This window comes from Symsagittifera roscoffensis, chromosome 7 (assembly GCF_963678635.1).
Source record: "Symsagittifera roscoffensis chromosome 7, txSymRosc1.1, whole genome shotgun sequence".
Lineage (NCBI taxonomy): Eukaryota > Metazoa > Xenacoelomorpha > Acoela > Convolutidae > Symsagittifera > Symsagittifera roscoffensis.
Genome location: NC_087068.1, coordinates 41060451 through 41080890, shown reverse-complemented (window position 1 = coordinate 41080890; position 20440 = coordinate 41060451). Strand labels below are relative to the sequence as shown.

Sequence of the window (20440 nt, the reverse complement as noted above, 5' to 3'; positions counted from 1 at the left end):
ATACTGCAAATGAATATTCTGTTGATTATCAATTAAACTTCTTTGTGCTGTTGAATGAAAAAAAATGTTTGTTTGCAAAATTTTGGTGTTCCCGTCAATATATTTTCATAGAATAACATTGTAGAAGCCAAATAAAGGCAATTAACTGGTTTAGTGAAGATCCTAATGGTAAAAGGTAATTTATTACAAATCTTCACTTTTTCTAGCTTTAAAATTAGAAAACATCATCTGGCAATGAAACTTGATTTTTAACTAAGCATTGCAGTGGCGGATCAAAAGAAAGGAATAAAAAAATTTCCTTAAAAATTTCCCAAAAAACTCGTACGTACAAATGTCAACATGTTGCTATTAGAAAATCCGCCAGCTCAATCAACATAGGAATAACCGTAAAATCATTCCCCCCCCCCCCTAAGTGACCTACCTTAGAATTTATTCCCCAAGCAAGTATTAATTCTGTAAATAATTTAGATATTATGATGCATTACCAACTAATCACACAAATAAGATAGGTTTTCACAATATTTTGCTGTTAATGACCCAAATTAAATGTATCTACAACCAAATTTCTTTATTGAAAAGCTATTTTTTCTTACAACTCTAAACTAATCCTTGAATTGTTCCTGAATCCCTGTGTCTGTTGGTTTTTGCTTGAGTTTTGGTGAGCTGAGAGACGCGGAACCTCATCGAAAACAATTTTTTGTTTTCTGATTGGGCTGATCTTCGAACAAAAAAATTGCTTGTTTTACATTTTCATATTTTGAGTGCATAAAAAATTAATTATAATGACAATATTTTAGGCAATATTTTTCCATTTTAATCAATTTTTCTCCATGAAACTTCGGTGTGGGGAAATTGCATTTGTCATTAATCGATTCCCGAGTGTTGTAGTATAATGCATCAAAATTTTCTCAAGAGGCTTGTATAGTAAAGTATGGTTTCACATGAACGTCTTGTTTTGTCTTCGCACAGATTTTGTCCAACAATTCGAGGCCAAACTGTGCACTGGACAGGCGCTCAACTTGGTGTCTGTATGTTCCTGGATTGCAGAGACAAGTCTTTGAGCAAGTTTCAAATTGTAAGTGGAATCCACTTACAAACTTTCCATGGATTCTGCGGAGAGACACCTGTATTGTAGGTTTTGTCGGCACATTTGTTTTGTCGCGGATTCCAGAGCAAGCAAATGTAGCTAGTTGTTTTGGATTCCGCAACTTGAAGCAGAGTCCACAATATGTAAGTGGATTCCCCAAATGTAAAAGGAGTCCCCAAAACTTGTAAGCGGATTCCGTAAATTGAAAGTGGATTAGACATTTTTGTTCATTACTGAACTAAACCAGTTGTTGCATAGAACAATTAAAAACAAGAGCTGGAATTATTGTCTAGAAACGCAGAATTTAAAAGCAACGACTTAACCATTGTCTGAATAATCCACGACCAAATCCTAAATCATTGTTTAACTAAATTGTAGATGTGAGCAATTATAGTTTTTCTCAGCAAGCAATGTTTGGGATCACAGTTTTGGAAACACTACAGCATAAACCTCTGAAAACATTATTTCGGACTAGTGGGTTGAGAATAATTGGAAATTTATTCTATAGAACGAGGTTTATAATTTGATTTATGCATTATATTTGAACATGGAATATTTGCATCTACATGAATTAATTGAAATTGTTATTTGAAATGAAATGAAGGTGGCAGATCGAACGTTCGAGGGTAAGTTGACAGGAATTGAGATCGAATGTTTGGGGATAGGTTGGTAGGAATTGATATTGAAATTGAACTTTTGAGGGTAGTTTGTAGGAATTGAGATCGAAACTGGGGGGGGGGGGGGGGGGGGTAGGATGGCAGGAATTGAGATCGAACATTTGGTGGTCAGAATCAACTGTTGAGAATATATGACATTGAACTCGCTGGTGACCCACACATTTTGAAGAGATAAATTTAATTTGAGGACGCTATTATACCAAATTAATAGAAGCCGCAAACAAAACGCGGATTCCTCTTACACTTTGCAAATTCCGCTTACAATTTGATGAATCCGCCTACAGTGGTGAATTCTGCAAAAGCGCAACTCTAGTACTTATATTTTTATTTGTTTGGGGACTCAAACTGTTCGAGAAATTCCGCAAATTTGCCTGATTTTGGAGCCATTTTGAGCGACTAGCTATTTGTTTGTGGAATCAAAAACAGCAAAGTAGCATGTTGCGGAAATCGTAAGAAACCTGATTTTGGCCTATTGAGGAATCCGTTTACAATTTACAAAAATGCACAGTTTCGCCACGTAAAAAACGTCAGCAGCAGCTGCATCTTGATGGAAGAAAGAACCAAAATTTTATTTTATATTCCAGTAACAAAGCTGTAAACATTCAGTCGGTTGGATAAAATTAAAGTTGCAGGTTGAACAAAGTCTTTGCCGCTCGTTGATAATAGATATGTGTAGGTAAGGCATCACGAGTAACCACTAATGAGATTGTACTTTTATTTTTGTCGAAACCAAACCGCTCACCAGCTAGTTAGGTTGAATTTGTTTCGAATAATTTTCAAATTACTTTCATTTTTAGAACCGTTGTTCAGCGGCCCTTTTTGCCTTACTTTGATTCTTTTGGTTTATTTTTTGATCCAAATGACCTCTAGAAGGTGAAATATTCAGCACTTTCTTTTAATTATCTCCCTTTAACTTGTCTAAAAGAATTATCTAAAAAGTCATTTTTTAAAATAACTGTAATCTGAAGATTCTGAAAAAATTGGAAAGCAAGCGGAATTTTTTTTTGAAAATGAAAATGGTAAGTTCATTTCATTCACCGAGCGAATTAATTAGCTGAAAGTAAACAACAAAAAAAAACAAATCGTCTTCGAGGGTAATCCAACCAGTTTCAAAACATGGAACTTCGAAATGAGAGGTAGATGGGGAATCGCAGATGTATTAAAACTGATCCGAAACTTTTCAAAACATCCTGTTTAACGTATCAGTTTTATCGCTTCTTGTTTGAGATAATTGCCGAATTTTTAGCTGGTGTACTTTGGACATATCTCATTTCATCAAAAAGTTACAACGTTTGAAATAAATTCTGTCTTTAGATAGAGAGTTTGAAATGTTTTATGGTTCAATTTTAAAATGCAAGTGCTGCAAATTGCTTCCAGCCGGACTTGATAATATTAGAACCTAATTTTACTATTTTGAGAAAACAGCTCACATTAGTATCAAAAATGTTCTACTAGTTTTCAATTTCGGACAAGAAAAGCAGTGGGAAAAATTTAAGAATTTTTATCATTGTACTCCTTTCAACATTGGTGTCTGTGTTCCGACTACAAGGCGAGAAAAAATTGTACTTGGTTGTTTTTTAGTTTTGTTGAATTTTTTCATGTGCGCAAAATTACCGAAATTTTTAGTTTATTTTCTGGCTTTTTCGCCAAATTTTTGAGTTTGCTCTTCTCACCTGTCTAGATGTTGAGAAGGATTGTTACAGGTCCAATCTCAGATGTTTAAGCTTCAGTCAGAAGCTTGTTTTTTTGGATCAATTTCATCTATTGGTTATCAGGCTTTATATATTGCAATTAAAACTTAAAACTACTTTACTTAAGTGAAAAAAAACATCATCTCAATTTACTCTTCCGGCATATAAAATTTTGCAAAAGAATCGTCAGTCGATACCAGCCAGTACTTACTAGTTTGCAATTTAAATAAGCTTCACCTGAAGGCACAAAATGTTGCAGAGAGGATTCGATGAGCTTCAAAAAAATCAAATTTTACAAAAAAGGCAAACTCAAAAAAAAAACACGCGCCGTGTTTTCAACAAGTACGGAATCAGAAGTTATCATGCTATTTTCGATGTATAAGGAACATGTTATCACTTTGGTAGCTGTTAATCAGAACTGGATCAATATTTAACATCGAAGTTCTTTTTTTTCTGACGAAGCAAGGCTTTCTTTTTTTTGCAATAACTGGTTAGGTGCGAGTCTGGTTTTGGCGAGGTGGGCCATTGCTAACAAAAAAAATCTTAATTTTTCTCTATTTTTCTTGTTTCTTCTTTTTCAAAAAACTCATTTCCTACGAAGCTATAAGTAAATGGCAGTTTTCAAGGGCTTTCCCCTGATGGGCTTCGTCAGAGCTTTCTCCTGATTCACTCAGGGCTTCCTCTTAATACAAAGAGCCGTGATTTTCCGGCTTTCGAAGAAAGTGATTAATCACTGAGCTCGTGTATTTCTTCTTTAACCCAGCACAAAGTAAAGCTAACATTTTGTGATCTAAAAAATTAAGATAATCATGCACATCTTCATCTTGTAGTTAGGCGCGCTGCTTGAAAGGAATTTGAGATGGATCAAATTTAATTTTTGGATGCTTTTTTGTTCGTCTAGAAAGACGAGTTAGTCGAATCATGCCCAATTTTGGTCGAGAAAGTCGAAACATATCTACCTGCGGGGTCGAACACACAAACCTAAAAATATGTCGGTCCGTCGGTCGAAAAAGTCGAATCATGTCCTACTTTGGTCGATAAAGTCGAAACATACCTGCAGTGGGTCAAACAAAGTTTTTTGTTGGGTCGAGAAAGTCGAAATATACCAAATTTGGTCGAGAAAATTGAATCATACCGAATATTTACCGAGAAAGTCGAAACATAAATCGAACACCTCGACCTGGGAAATAAAAGCAATTAACTGTTTTTAGTGGAGATCTTACTGGTAAAAGATATTTAATTGTATTTCTTTCTTTTTTGAGCTGTAAGATTAGAAAACTCGATCAGGCGGTTGAAATTAGTTGTCATTATTCAAAGCAGTAACGTCTTAAAAGAACGGAACAGTTAAACAATTGAACAAAAAAATCAAAACCAAATTCAATTTTTTTCTTTTTTTAAAAACTGGTTATCGTACAATTATATATTTGTTAAAATTTTACGGTAGAGTTTTTTTTACATTATCTGTACGCATGGAATAGTACAAAATTGTTCGATAAACATTTTTCCAATTTTCCATTTTTGAATATTGTATGACAAGCATTTTTGCTCGGGCTGGGGAGCAATAAGTCAAGCACATCAATTAAGAATTTGTTTAAGTTGTTGACTCGAGGTCTCACTTTTTCAACATTTTCGCTGGTTTTAATTCAACTAAATACCCTTTCTGAGATACCTGATAAGTCTAAGTGAAAAATATTAGCAATTTTTTTATGTTGCAAAAAAAGGTTTCGGGAGAATGCTGTTATTGAGGGTTTTCAATTAAACTGATAACGTGATTTAGGTGACAAGCGTGTCAGTTTTAAGAAAGTTCTTACTGGCAAAAAATATTTAATTTTATATCTTCTTTTTCTGAACTTTAATGTTAGAAATTTCGATCCTCAAATTAGTTGTCAATTAATCAAAAGAGCGGAAGATAAATTTTTTGTTAAAATGCTCTCAATAAAGTCAAAAATTCTAAGTTTCTAGTAGAAAAACCGACTGTTCGATCAACATAGGATTAACGATCCACCCCCCGTAAGTGACCTACCTACAAATTTGCTCCCCAGCATGCATTATTTCTAAAAGTAAATAAGGTTAAAAGATAAAAGATGAAACGCACAAAAAACTACTTTTCACAATCCTCATGGGATTGCGTTTGAATGCTGTTGATGATCTAAAATCATGTATTTTTATTCAATTTTCTCTATTAATTTATTTCACAATTCTATACCCTAAATTATTTCTGAAAAATCCAAGTTATGTCCCCTTTTAATCAATGGGTGTATATTGTACAGTTGCTCCTTCAGGTAATTCTTGATCTGTACCTGATCCCTTGTATCTGTTGGCTTTTTGCTTGAATTATGGTGTGCTACGAGCTGCAGGCCCTCATCGAAGCCAAGTTTTTTTTACTCGGGTTGACCTCCAAACAATAAAACTCCTCATTTCACATTTCCGTTTAATGAGTGCATTGAAAAGATGCCAATAAAAGATTTTTCAAGTATACAGTTTCTATGACAAGCTTTTTTTAAGTCTAGAAAATTTTAGAAAAAGTGGAAGTTTATTTGTTCAAGGGAATGTTCTTAAATTTTTCAAATTTTGATGCGAAATCATTTGTATGCTCACCCGCATAAATCAAAATCAAAATCAGAATTTTTCTTTATCAAAAACTGGTAACCATACAATTTCCATATGTGAAAAAATGCTCATTACGAGGCCAACCTGTGCACTGGATAAGCGCACAAGTTTGTGTCTGTATGTTTCTGAATTCCAGATACAAATCTTTAAATATATTCCAAAAAGTAAGTGGATTCTAGTTTAGAAATGTTTCGTGAATTCCGCGTACAAATAGCTGTAACGTAAATTTTGTCGGCACATTTGTTTTGTTGCGGATTCCGCACCAACAAATGTAGCTAGTTTTTCGGGATTCCGCAACTGTAAGTAGATTCTGCAAAACGTAAGTGGAATCCGCAAAATGTAAGTAGAATCCGCAAATATAAGTGGAATCCGCAAACAAAATGCGGAGTCCACTTACAATTTGCGGATTCCACTTACAATTTGCGGATTCCGCTTACAGTTGCGGATTCCGAAACAGCTCAATGTTACTACACATATGTCTTATTATTTGTTTGTGGATTCCACAAACTGTTCTGGATTTTGCAAATACAGTTGCGTATTCAGGAAATTTGCCTAATTTTCGAGCAATTATTAGAGGTACAATATTTTATGTTTTTGTTCGTGGAATCCAAAACAGCATAGAAGATCAAATAAATGTAGAAATATTACAGATTCCGCGACAAATCTGATTTTGACCTGTTGCAGATTCCGTTTACAATGCACAGAATGCACAGTTTGACCTCGTAATTGCTTATCGTAGAGTTTTCATTCATTTTTGTATGCATGGAATTGTACGAAACTGTATGTTAAATTTTTTTCCATGATTGAAAATTGTATGAAAGTTGTTCAAGGTGTTGATTGTTGACTTGAGGTTTCAAATTTTCAATTTAATTCAATTACCTTTTAATTCAACTAAAGGCACTTTGAGCTCAGCTGATAAACCAAAGAGAAAAAAGCAATCAAAATTTTATGTTGCATGTAAAAGTTTTGGGAGAACGTTGTTATTGGGGTTTTTCAAGGACAGTCAGGCAAAATTAATTGATAACGTCATTTAGGTATTTAGGTGACAAGGTTGGCAATATATCCAAGGGTTAAGTATCGGAAATCCTTTATGGATAAGCTTTAATCCCTTCATTCTAAAGTATATCTTCTATTTTGGGAAGTTTTCAAATTAAATCCATAATTGAGCATCGCTTTGTCAAAGGTCATAATAACTAGTTGATCAACTAGTAGAGTTGTCATTTTCATAATCATTCTGTTCACATTGGTGTCACAGGTCGTTTCTCGATCCAGGCTGCAATTTTGGGATCTGACTTTACTTTGTCGACGATAGCAGTGAGTTTGGGAAAGTCGCTTCCCAGGTCCATCTGGATGAGGGGGAACTGGTCATTCACCAGACAGAACAGGGCTATGTCTGCCCAGGAGAAACCACTCTCTGGAACAGAAGCCAAAGTTCATTGAAGATGTGTGAGTTTTTTTTTTCAACTCATCCATCGTCACCAAATATAAAAATGTATATCATTTTGGTTTAACCAGTCACTTTCGGGTATTTCTACCTAACTGTGGATTAAAATCCAAATCTGTTAGGAATTTGGGCAAAGGTTACCGTGCTAAGATTCATACCAATTGAAAAAAAATGAACAGTTTTATAAAATTTTTAGTGGGCGGTAAAGAAAAAATTCTAGAAGATTTGGTGGACAGAAGAACTGTATCTGAGTGGCTTTGGGTTGAAGCAAACACACCTGTTTCTTAACTGTTTTTGTATGCGCATTCAATCAGTCTAGAAGATTTAGTTTGCTTTAATTTTTTAGTGTTTCCCGCCTTTTTCCACTTGCTTCGATTAATAATTTATGTTAAAAGTAGCTTTCATAGGGAGATCTAGCTTTCAAACATAGGTAATGTCAAAAAAAAGCTTATGAAAAATCATATGCTTATGTTTCATAATGTCAACCAATTTTTAATTTCCAAGCATTTTGGAACCGCCAAAAAAACACAAATTTTCCTGACAAAACAATAGAAGGTCTCAAAAAATTAGGTTCAACAATTAGAGTACAATTTTGAGACGCAACTACCGTTTAGGGCAGCTTTTTAAAAGCGTAGGGCAACTTTTTTATGCGGAGCCCTTACCGAGAAAAGATGCCTCTCCTTTGACCAATCCCGATTCCAATTTGTTCAGCCAAGTCAGAGTCTTCGCCTTGCATTCTTCAGTCATCGTCTTCTTCGTCTCTTCGTCTTTTTGGAAGTAGATCTTCACAAAGAGAGGCATGATGTCAATTCTCATCAAGTCCACAATCATATCAGAATGTAGTTTTTCCTCCTCTGTTTTACCAGTTATTCCAAACTGTATTACAGGGTCAGTTGAACTTCTGGCTCCCCACCTTACCCAAAATATGTCTTAGTTCCTCGAAGATAAAAAAGAAGTCCCCCCATCTGACGAAAGTTAGTCTTATCAGAGCTGGTTTTCGAACCAGAGTTGGGTATCGAACTTCGCTACAATCTTATGAGGACATTTATCTCTGGCCATTCAACTGAACATTTATTAAGGCGCCTTTGCAAAGTTTTGAACGGGTTGCACGGGTTAAAATTGCATGATTGATCATTTTAACATAGTAAGTAACAGGGGTGTATCTAGGTTTTTCTTGAGGGGAGAGGGCGGTTTTTCAAAAAATTTTGCAAATTTTGTCGACCTTTTTTTAGGTCGACAAAATTGATAATATGAGCCCTCCCAAATCACTATAAAGACCCCATTTGGACCGAACTTTCTGCGCCGCAGGCAATTTTTTTTAAAAAAACGCTCCCCATTCAAAATTATTATATTACGGAGCCAAAGGCGCCTTTAGAAAAATTCAAGGTTCAGTCAGCCAAAAAAGATATCTCAAAATAGTACAAAGGGGGATCCTTGGGGTAGGCAGGGGATCAAATCCCTGAGAAAAAGAGCATCCAACCCCCCCCCCCCCCCCCCCCAAAAAAAAAAAAATCCGCTGGAGGTAAGTATGTTTTTAGTTTCAGAGGCGAGTTCAGCATTAATCTCTTCTCGAAAGCTGGGTTCAAAAAAGTTCAAATTAGTTTGTTTTGACTCATTACGCCAATTTATTTTCTGCGCTTCGCCTAAATGCTGTTTTTGAATACTTATTGAATTTTTCAACCGAACAAGGTTTCACTAACAGCTTTTGACTTAATCTGAAGGAGCCTCATTTTTAAGGAAGCCTGAATGAGTGTAGTTCAATTGATCCCTTATTGGCGAAATATCTCGCCACAGCTATAGACTGGCTGTACTCATTCCCACTTTCCAGCGTCACCACTGGCACAGAGCCAAGAGGTGTCTTCGGTTTCAGAGTCGCCCAAATATCCCCAGTGATTCGGTTGTCTTCGAAGTCTTGCCCACCGTACGCAAGGATGTACCGCGTCAATTCGGCGGCGCCTTTTCCAGGAAAGTAGGTAAGCTTAATCGACATTCTATAAAGATAGAAATCTTTAGCACAATTTTTTTCAAATGAGCTTGACGCAATTCAAGAGATTTTATTTTTTTCTCGGTTTGAAATGTTGGATGGCGAAAGCAAAACGCTGCTTCAATCAAAAAGTTACTGCAAAATATGCGTAAACCCTGCTAGGGGGCATACCAGCAACTTCCCCCAAAGAGTCCAACGACTGCTGGACCTTTTGTTTTGCGAAAACGGTCTAATGCTCACTTGAAAAAAAAAGAACAACAATATTTTTGTTAATTTGTGGTTCAAACTCGCGAATCAGATGCTTGGTGGACTGCAATGGCTATTTCGAATTTGAAAATGAAATTGAGTAAACGAATTTGTTAGATCGAACGTGTAAGTTTTCAGGCTTGAGCGAATTGAGCGCAGATGGCAAAATTGCAATGTTTAAACTCAAACATACAAAACTGAAAGTGGTCATGACTCGTTTGGAGCCGAAATGTGGTGAAGTTTAATTGTTCTGAAATGATTTAAGCTTGAATTTGAATGATTGACCAAAGTTCAGAGATAGAAATTGTTAAACTATTTCTGGTCCCAGTATTTGGTTGCTTGGTGTTGTTACAACCAATCAAAAAGAGCAAGTGAACCTTTTCAGCGAATATTTGAAAACTTTTGATGATCAATAAAACCTCAGGGTGCTGCAAATTTTAGCCCCCAGTATGCGGGCAAGCCCCAGAAACCAAGCGCCAGAAACATCGCAATTTCGCTCGGACAAAACGTCAAGTCTATTGCGGTTAGAAAAGTGGTGTTCTTCGAACTGTCAACACGTGGAAAATAAAACGGGGAATACAGTGGGAGCTTTTCGGGAGATCGTGGGGTCAACACAGTTCAATCAGTTGGGATAGGTTTTTCCAAGTAGAACCAAAGGAACCCAGAAATATCGGGGGCAGTGAAACTGACCTGGCTTGTCTAACTCATTTTAAGCATTTTAAAATCGTTATTGATAAAAGAACTCCGTTTACTAAAGCTTTAAAAGTGTATTTTTTGGATAGGGTAGTGTCTACTCCTTCGGGTAAGTCAAACAGGGAAGGGCGTATTAGGATGAGCGGCTTAAGATGATGATGATAGAGTTGTAGTAGTAGTAGTAGTAGTAGTAGATTTGATGAAACAAAAGATTTTAAGGCGTACTGCAATAACAGTAGATGATGGTGGCGGTCCATGTTTCAAATTATGCATTGAAAGTTTCTCTTTTTGCGATTTGAGAAAGTTTAGGTTTAAGAGTAGGCCGTAGACTCGATTTACAAAATTTCCGCATTATTCATTTGGTAATTGCAGAACTTCTTGCATGACGCCAAACAATAATAAAGTGGGAAACAATCCATTTTAGTGTGATTTTCTACTTATTTTATAATTTCAAATTAACGGATTTCAAACTAATTGTAATGCATTATTTGCGGGTAAAAATGAATTTAAATCTTTTTTCAGTCCAATTTTGTCTGAGCGTAGCATGAGAATCGATAATATTGACAATACTTTAGACCGCGAAAATTCATTATTATCGATTTTTTTCACTAATCTCAAATGCTGGCGAAAAAAAACTTAATACGTTTCAAATTTGTACTCGGCCCAATTTCTTGTCTCGAAGACGGATTAACGGCTGTGACGTATAGCACTAACACAGTGCTCGATTTTGATTTCAAATCAAAATGTGTGCCTTTAATGTGATTTTCAATGCTATATTTTGACTCTATAGCGGTTATAGACACCAATATATAATGTTACCCATGACGCCTTTCGAAAAAAAATGACCATCCTCTACTTGGCCAGCCTTCAAAAAAAATTTGAGAAAAATCTTATTTTGACAATATTGGTTCAGGGTCTGTTTAGCGTCCGCTTTTCCATGACCATATCTGAAATATCAATGATTTAAGGGAATTATTATAGATGAATTCATTTATGAACTAAAATCCCAGTTCCGAATTTAACCATCTATGAAGCAGGGCTTATTTTTGGTCTTTTCAGAATGCAAAAAAAAGTTACTGACAATAATCATAACCTCATTGTCATACCTCAATGTATGAGCGTGAGTATAATGAATCCGAACGGATTGATAAACGTAGTCTTTATGTGAATTGGACAAAACAGCTGTTGTTCAGAAACATAAATTATTGTCAGAGTCTTGCTCCAGGACTTAAGTCGGCATGCAGCCGTACCAAGGTCAACTGACCAAACAATATATATAAATATGTTCATCAAATTATTAAATAGCAACGTTGATACATTTATCGACCCGTACCGGATGACACTCCCCTTCTCAGGAAATTTAAAAGTTTTCAATTTTGAGTTTTAGAGTCCCTTCAGGACTGTTTGTGCATTTTCTTCCTCTTGCCTATTGTTCGCTATTTTTCCGTTTCTTCTGCTTCTTGATTGTTGTTATCATCTTCTAGTTTATCGTGTTCCTTTTGTGTGGCATCATTGTTTGTGGTGTTGTCCGCTTCATTGCTGCTTTTCTTGTTTTCAATACATAAAATGACCATTTTGTTCGGGCTTTCATCTGACGAAATGAGGTCGATAATTTCTTCCGTTTGTTTGACCTTGTTTTTCGGGCTGATCGCCTCACGAAAATTCATACACGTCTGATACTCGTGTGTTTTGTCCGTGAAGCCCATTTCCTGAATGAGCGATTTGAGGCTTGGTTTTGTCGGTGAGTTCATATGATCTGGTGGCGAATCAATGTTGAATTTCACCGTCTTTTTGTGTGTGATTGATTCTTCGATGGTATTTATTGGGATGGGATCCCCAAAAGCTTCAGCCAAGGTTGAGTGACGTTGGCGAATAGAGCGTCTCGTTGGTGCCATGTTAAATGAAGTTGATGCTGGCGGTGTTTTCTTTTGGTTGACCCTTTTGGACGATGGTTTGGCCGCTTCTGAATTTGAAGACCAGTTGCTCTCCGTGTCACTATGGATGGTTGTTTCCTTAGTTGGGGTCTGACTTTTCGTGCTTTTCTCCAATGAGGATAGACTCGTTCCTCGCGGTTTGTCGCACGGACGTCCGCATGTTCTCTTCCCCATTGGCTTGTGCCGCCATTTGGTTGGGCTGGTTTATTTGTTGCTCTGCTCCTGTAGCGTTGTTTGTTCCTGTCTTGTCAACTTTCTTGTCAGCCCTGTTTGTTCATCCTCCCGGAACATTTTATACTGAGGCGCCGTCGGGTCTTCGATGTCTAAAAAACGAAGACAAGGTCCTGATCTCCTTGCGGATTTGTAAGCTACGTAGTCACATAACCGTGAAGGTCGACACGGTCCGTAGATTAAAGGATTAATTACAAAAGCAACCCCACTATTTCTTAAAAGTCTAGGTTTTTTCAGAATGCCTGTACCGATGCTGTATGTGGCGTGTAAGTTAAAGTTTTCCCGTCGTTTGTTTTTTATTTTTGTTGGAATGTTTTGCTATCTTTTAGTAGCCACTCGGATCGTTTTCCTTGCCACTTGTTCTAGTCGTTTGCTAATGTTTTTGTCGGTGGATGATTGTATTCCTTATACCTATTGTTTATTTTATCTATTTTTATTGCAACGATGCGTCTGCGTTTCACACCTGATGTTGGTTTTGTTGTCTTGTCGGCTCCAATTGGTTGCAGTTGTAGTTGTTGTCGTTGGTTGATCGAAACTTCATCCTCCAACCATTGTTGCAAGTCGTGCATGATTTCAGCCGCCAAAGGTGGCTGTGTGAGGTTTTTATGATCTTTACATGCGTGTTTTGCCTTTTCCCAGTTAAGGTCACAAGGTGAATTAATTGTTGCCAAGTTGCACAGGGGAGTATTTGGTTTTCTGCCCATGTGTGCTTCAAAAGGTGAAATTTTGTTACGCCATGTTGCGCAAATTTTTCTTTTATCTGGGCAACGTCTGAAGCCATTTTTCATGGTGTATTTGCTGGATCTATTCTCATAACCCCTAGTTGACGTTTTAACGTTTGTATCATTCATTCTACCACCCCTATGGCTCTATGGTCGTGTACCGGTGCGAGAAGCAACTTGATATTTTTGTGTTACAAAAAAGTTAGAATTTTTTCGCTCCAAATGTTTGTGCTTGATCACATCTTAATCAACGGTGTAATATGTTATTTGAAACACACCATTGCATGAATTTTATGGCGACATCCGCTGTAGTATTTCAAACCGCTTTTGCTGTTGGAAATTTATACCATTTGTCTATAGCAACGAGTATGTAAGCGTCCTCATTTAATTCATCGGGGAGGGGCCCGGCAAAATCTAATTGTTATTCTTCATTTGGTTCTACAACCGAATCCATTTGGAAAGAATGATTTTTCCTATTATTGGTTTAAGGTTTTTACCTTGCTCTGTACAGTGTTTGCAACTTTTCGCCATCTGGAAGTTTGATCGATGTATGTCTGAAAACCACACGTTTTGACATAAATCCAGCATGGCAGCCGACCCTTGGTGTGTCAAATGTCGATTTTCCAGTATTGTTTGACGCAGTTGTGTTGTGATAACGATACGTTCGTCAATCAGCAGACAGTCCTCCCGCACATGCAGTCTGTCGCGGACATTAAACCATTACTGTCCGTAAGATGATTTTATCGAGTCTCAACCCCCGCTTTTCACAAAATTGATGAGCGGTCGGAGATTCTTGTCCTTTTTCGTAGCTGCGGCGATGATCTTCATCCCCAGGACTTTCTGAAATCTGTTTCGGAACGGTGGTGTGTCCTCCTCTGTTTCCGTCATCGTTGTTTGGTTTACGGTTTCCACTATTTCCTCTGTGATTTCATGGTGGCTAGCTTCCAGTTGTGTGGCTTCGGGTTGTGTTCTTGCCATAGTGGGCGATTCTTCATTCGGGGCACGTTCCTCCTGGCTTGCGTTGTTGTAGTTTATTTTACTCACGAACTGGTTTTGCATCTCACTAACGTCTGTTTGCGTTCCCACCAACGCTTCAAAATTGTCCGTTTGTACAGTTTGTGTTGTCTTCTTTTTGGGGATGTGCTGTTTGGCTTGTTGTGTATTTTCTTTGGTAAAAATTATTGTCGGCTTTTTTTTTACTGATGGCCTCGAGGAAAGTAATTCTCTGGCGTCCGTGACGTCTTGTTGTGTAGTTTCCGATGTGGTGGCTGTTGTTTTTTTCTTGGTTGTTGGTCGTTTCGGCCACCGATGATCTGAGAGGCTTTCCTCCCTGTCCGATATTCCTTACCAGTTGAGCATTTTTCCTCCTTTCGGCCACGTGGGTTTAGCATTTTTTTTTCGTCCGAATGAATCCGCCTTTGTATTTCCTAACATCCTGCTTTCGGTTCATTTTCTGTTGTTTGCGAATGAATTTTACGACGTTTGTTGAGTTTTCAAAAAATACGAGTAAATTTTGTTATGAGATTATGTTTCGAGTCAGAGCTGACTGATTTGCTAATGATTTGAGCACAACTGATTTGGTTTTTGTGATTGCAAATGACCGCTTGCGGAACTTTTGAAAGAATGCTTATTCAAGTCAGGTTGTTGTCCTTTTATTTTCCGCGAGCTTTTTGATCAGCTGACACGGTGCCAGATTCTGATTGGTAAACTCATTAAGAAAGACGTTGTCAATCACCTCCAAGTTATTTATGAACGTATTAATTGATGAAACAACCAATTTCTCATCATACTCGCTCGGGGATGTTGCCAATCCAACTGGATTTCGTGACATATAGTATATTAGCCCCATTTTTTTACCCGCCAAATGTTTGATATCGAAGTGAAATGGGATTAGTCGATCAATCTATCTGGTTAACCTACTTTGACTGGTTTTTGATCTCTCACTTGCGTTTAAAGCGCTGATCAAAGCTTGATGGTGTGTGATGATGGTGAAATGTTTCCCGTACAGATAGTTTTTGTAGTGTTCAATTTCCCACTCTACGCCGAGTAATTCGAGCTCGTTGACTGAATATTTCTCCTCGAGGGAATTTAAAAATCTTGATGCATATGCTATTGCCACCCAACCTTCTGGTGAATATTGTTCAAGCGACGCGCCTAACCCTGATGTAGAAGCATCAGTTACTATACATGTCTCTAGATGTTGGTCAAAATATTTGTTTTGTGTTATTTCGGAGACTAGTTTCTTAATGTTTTCAAATGATTTATTGTGTTCCGGTTTCCAATTAATTGGTTTATGTTTCAGTGTGTTTTTCAATGGTGGCCTCAATGCTGCTGCTGTTTGTGCTAAATTTGGGATACACCTGGTGAGATGGTGTATAGAACCCATGAAGCTTCTTGGTTGTTTGAAGGTTTTTGGAAGAGAGAGTTTTTCAATTGCCTGGCTTTTTCTTTTTAAAGGTGTAGTGTCCTCGCTATTTATAGTGTACCCTAGCCACTCAGTTTGTTTACAAGCAAACTTACATTTTTTCAATGATATGGCATAATTTTCACCGTATAATCTTTCCAGAATTGTTTGTAGTTTTTGTTTGTGTAATCGATCGACCCCATGGTCACTATCAATATGTCGTCTAAGTATGCGTAGGTGTTTGAAAAATTTATAAGTGTGAGATCGATGGCCTTTTGAAATTCAGCTGGCATATCCGTGAGGCCGTAGAATACAGTTTGAAATTGGTAGGTTCCTGTAGCATTGCCACCAATCAAACTGAAATTGCATTGTTCCCGAGTTTTATACGTCCAGCGGGAGTTGTGAATACGCGTAACGCAAATCTAATGTTGAGAATCGAGTTTGCTGATTGTTGTTCGATTTCACCACTTGTGCTATAATGTCTAACAGTAGGTCAATGTTAGGCATCTGATATTTTTTCTGGTGAATAAGTTTATTTATCTTTTTTGGGTTCAACGCCAAATTCACCGTCTGGTCTTTTTTATGGTAATCACGATTGGACTAGTGAATTGTCGATCTGAACATTTGTCAAGTTTTATTATGTGTTTTTGATCCATGAAATTGTTGAGTTCTGTTTCTACTTGATCTTGTAGGTGAACTGGGACACGGCGTCCCTTCTGCTGTACCGGAATAAAATTGTTTTTGAATTGTGTCCGCATTCCGTGGTTTTTTGACCTTCCAATACAAATGCATAGTTGTGGATAGTTATCTTTTACCCATTCTTTGATTTCCGGATTTGATTGTTCTTGTTCACGTATATCCAGTACTTCCCTTGTTTCGGTTTTTCTTGTACTAGTCTTATTCCATTTTGTGGGAGGATGTTTCCGCCAATGGTGTTTGCTTTCTGGTTATCTACAATGATGAATGGAGCAGCTCTTTTTTTCCAGCCTCCTGATTCAATTGTTACAATCAGTCTTCCCTTTGGAACAATTGTTTCACCATTGTAGCATGCTAAATTCCGAGCTGTATCCTCCGGTGGAATTTGTTTAAATATTGTGGTTAAGTCATTCTGTTTCATCCGCCGGGCGGCGTTTTTTTTCGTTTAGGAACGACATTGGACTCCCGGAGTCAGCGATTGCAATTAGTTCTTCTGTTTTTGTCTTCAGTTTAATTATGTGCCCATTTAAATCATCCTCCGATAAATTTGTTGCGTGTTTTATTTCAAAGGCTTCCGATTTTGTCATCACTGAAAAATTATCGACGTGATACTCCTCCCAACCATTTTTAGACGTAAAATCAGCAAACGCGACTGGATTGAGTTCTGTTCCTTGACTCTGTGATTCGGTTTCGTTGATGCGTTCTCCCAGATAGTTAACCATTCCTCAGCGACACACTTTGGCAAAATGGCCACATTTGGCGCATTTAGAACAAATTTTTATCTTTTGCGGGACATGATTGTAAGTGGTTTTGTCCGAATTTGTTACCACATTTATAGCATTGCTTTTGCGTGTTGGGGTATTGGTTTCTTTGATGTTGAGACTGACCTCTTGTATTTTGTTGACCTCGAGGATATACGCGTTCCCGAAAGTTTCCACGGCCTCTTTAAGGTACTTGATTGTTTGCAAAATTACTTCGTCGCCGTGTGTTGATATAATATACCGGCTCCTGTTTTGTTGCTGTTACTTGGTTTCCGAACGAATTTGTTTTCATTGTGCGACTATGTTTGATTACCTTTTCCCCGCGTATTGCATACTCATACGCAACTTTTGGGCTTCTTGTTTGTGCGAGTAATTCTTCGGCTATGTTTTCAATTTTCATGTGTGCTGTGAACATGTCTGGCACCCACTCGTCCTCTCTGTCTCCGCAATCAGCTCTTGAAGCCAACTCGACCAGATCAGCGTGAAATTGTTCCAGATTTTCCGTTTTCTTTTGTTTTCTGTAGATAAAGTTGTATGTTTCGAACGCGACAATTCTGGTTGTTACGAATATGTCTTCTAGAGTAGTAATTAGCTCTCTGGTTGTCACTGTGTGTAGAACTACTAGGCCTGGGCGTTTTTTCTGAAGTGGATGCTGACCCTCGGCCCCCAGGCAAAGAAAAATATAGCTTCTCACTTTAGCGTCTATTTTGTCCCATCGGAACGAGATGCATAGGTCTCCCTTTTCTCGGGCTTTCACTACATGGTTCTCCCAACCAACTCTTTTTTCATGGTTGCCAAACTCCTGATTTTTCTTTTGAGCTTCTGTTTCTCCATTTATTTCGACCTCGTATATATGTTCTGTGGGCTCGACGAGCTGAGGTTTATTTCTTTGAAGTTTTTTTACTTCAACCCCATCTTTGGCAAAAACTGCCATCTCAAAAATGGCTGCCCACTTCGACCGTTCCAGTGTTCAGAATGGGTTAAAATTCAGCGGGTTTTTCGAGTATCCTGCTGACTGTGCCATGTCATATCTCAATATATGAGCGTGATTATAATGAATCCGAACGGATTGATAAACGTAGTCTTCTTGTGAATTGGATGAAACAGCTGTTGTTCAGAAACATAAATTATCGTCTGAGTCTTGCTCATGGACTTAAGTCGGCATGCAGCCGTATCAAGGTCAACTGACCAAACAACATATATAAATATGTTAATCAAATTAATAAATAGCAACCATGATAAGTTTAATCGATCCGTACCGGATGACAATGATTTGAAATATCAATGATTTAAGGGAATTAATATTGATGAATTCATTTATGAACTAAAACCCCAGCTCTGAATTTAATCATTCATGAAGCAGGGTTTACTTTTGGTCTTTTCAGAATGCAAAAAAAGTTTTTGACAATAATCATAACCTCATCTTGAATATATACAGTTAAATAAATTTTATCTTCTTCTTCGTCGCTTCATTCACACCGAAAGTTTAATAAAACATGGTAAAAGCTCACTTCACTATAGAAATATTTGTGCCTTCTATAACGTCAGCACCAGAATGAAATTTGACTCCAAGTTTGACTAGTTTGATAAATAAACGACCGCGTTTTCAGAAACATTTTAGGGTCGGCCAGCAAAAAGCGGATGTAAAAAAGTCGGTCGCGAAAAGTATCAAAAAGAGGACCCTTTGGGTAGTCAGGGGGTTGAATCCCTGAGGGGGTGGTGGAGGCGTCCAGCCTCCTCCTCCTCCCCCCCCCCCCCATATATCAACTATTGCCTTAATTATTCAATGATTTATCTATAATTGGGTGCTGCATAATAGGCGAAAATTTGAAGAAAAAAAAACAGGCAAGAAAAGGCATTTTAGGTACTTTATTAAAAATTTTGACCTAAAATTGCGTTTTTCGGCGTGCGCTTCCTCTAATTTATTATATATTGGCGCCAAAGGCGCCTTTACAAAAATTTTGGGTATGCCAGCCAAAAATGGATATCTTAAAACAGTACCAAGGGGGACCCTTTGCGTCGGCAGGGGGCGAATTGTCGAATCCCTGAGGGAAGAGGAAGAGCGTCCCCCCTCCCACCTCTCGAAATCCGCTGGTGTAATACGTTGTAGAATACCGTGGAATGCTGCTGAATCAAGGATGGCTTTCTCTGCGAGGTCAACCCGGGCTACTCGTGGAATTTTTATTCGTTGGACGCATGCAAAAAGTTTCAAACTAGTAAAAGCATTTCCTGTAAATCCGCAAGTAAATGCATTTCCTTCAAAAAACACGTATAATACACGCGCGAGAAGAGGCAGGTTTGGAGGGGGCTGATGCTGATGGTGGGGGGGGGGGGTTGTTTAAATGCCCCTCCTCTTAGGGATTCGACCTCCAAAGGGTCCCCTTTTGTACATTTTTTTGTACGGGTGCCTTTGGCACCAATATATACTAGTTTTGAGATGGGAGCGCGCCGAAAAATGCAATTTTTGGTCAAATTTTTTCAAAATGTGACTAAAAACGCTTTTTTGGCGGTTTGATTTCCAAATTTTGCCTTCGAGGCAGAATTTTTGATCAAAATAGGGTCTTTTTAGTGATCTGGGGGGAGCGTTCGCAAAATCAGTTTGGTCGAACTAAATAAATTTCGATTTTTTTTTAAATCCTCCACTCAAGAACATCCTTTAGACTCCCCTGCGTGCAAAAAAAACTGAATAAACAATCGAAGGAATCAAAAAAATCAAATGTTTTTGAAATTTTACAGGGGTGTCATACCGCTACTGCAGTAGCAGTATTTATTATACGTATGTACAGCCAACCTCTGGTGTTAAATCATTATTTTATGGTACGCTCAAGGTCATACATAAGTGATGACACTGAGACTAAGTGAGAGATCAGAGTACTTAACAATGATCTATCTCTCAGTACATAAAAAAACAAAGAAAAGAGAAAATCTAAATTCAATCTTCAGAATACAGTATTGAATTCCAACTTGTTTTCAATTTGATATCGCAACGCATATCACATGGCGCAGCCAGCAGGATTCGCAGCTCAAGACAACAGAACGGATATGGGAATCCCGGTATTTTGGGCATCAGCGAATCTAGACCCTCCGTGGCAATTTAAAATTTGGTTCGAACAATTTCTCATGGCGGTTACGGTCAAAGAAAATGTGAACCCAGAGATTATTTTGGAAGAACCAAAAGACATATTAGAGGAACCACCACCACGCCCGGAAACGCCCAGGGATGGGGAGAACGAAGATGCGAGGAACGCTAGAATTCTTAG

The 20440-nt window shown here is 37.7% G+C and overlaps 1 protein-coding gene across 5 annotated transcripts; it reads right to left on the bottom strand.

Moving 5' to 3' along the window:
* Positions 1-6970: 6970 nt before the first annotated feature.
* On the bottom strand, positions 6971-9951 carry LOC134851227 (glutathione S-transferase-like). 5 transcript variants are annotated; one of them, XM_063867216.1, is made up of 4 exons: positions 9933-9951; positions 9280-9500; positions 8172-8387; positions 6971-7479 (listed from the first exon to the last, which is right to left on the bottom strand). In XM_063867216.1, exons 2-4 carry the CDS (start codon positions 9497-9499, stop codon positions 7304-7306), a joined length of 612 nt encoding a protein of 203 aa, XP_063723286.1. In that variant the 5' UTR covers position 9500; positions 9933-9951; the 3' UTR covers positions 6971-7303. The 5 variants fall into 5 exon arrangements, with proteins under 5 accessions (XP_063723286.1, XP_063723284.1, XP_063723282.1 ...); XM_063867214.1 differs by lacking the exon at positions 9933-9951 and adding an exon at positions 9734-9922 and having other exon boundaries at positions 6972-7479; positions 9280-9516; XM_063867212.1 differs by lacking the exon at positions 9933-9951 and adding an exon at positions 9734-9922 and having other exon boundaries at positions 6972-7479.
* Positions 9952-20440: the final 10489 nt, after the last annotated feature.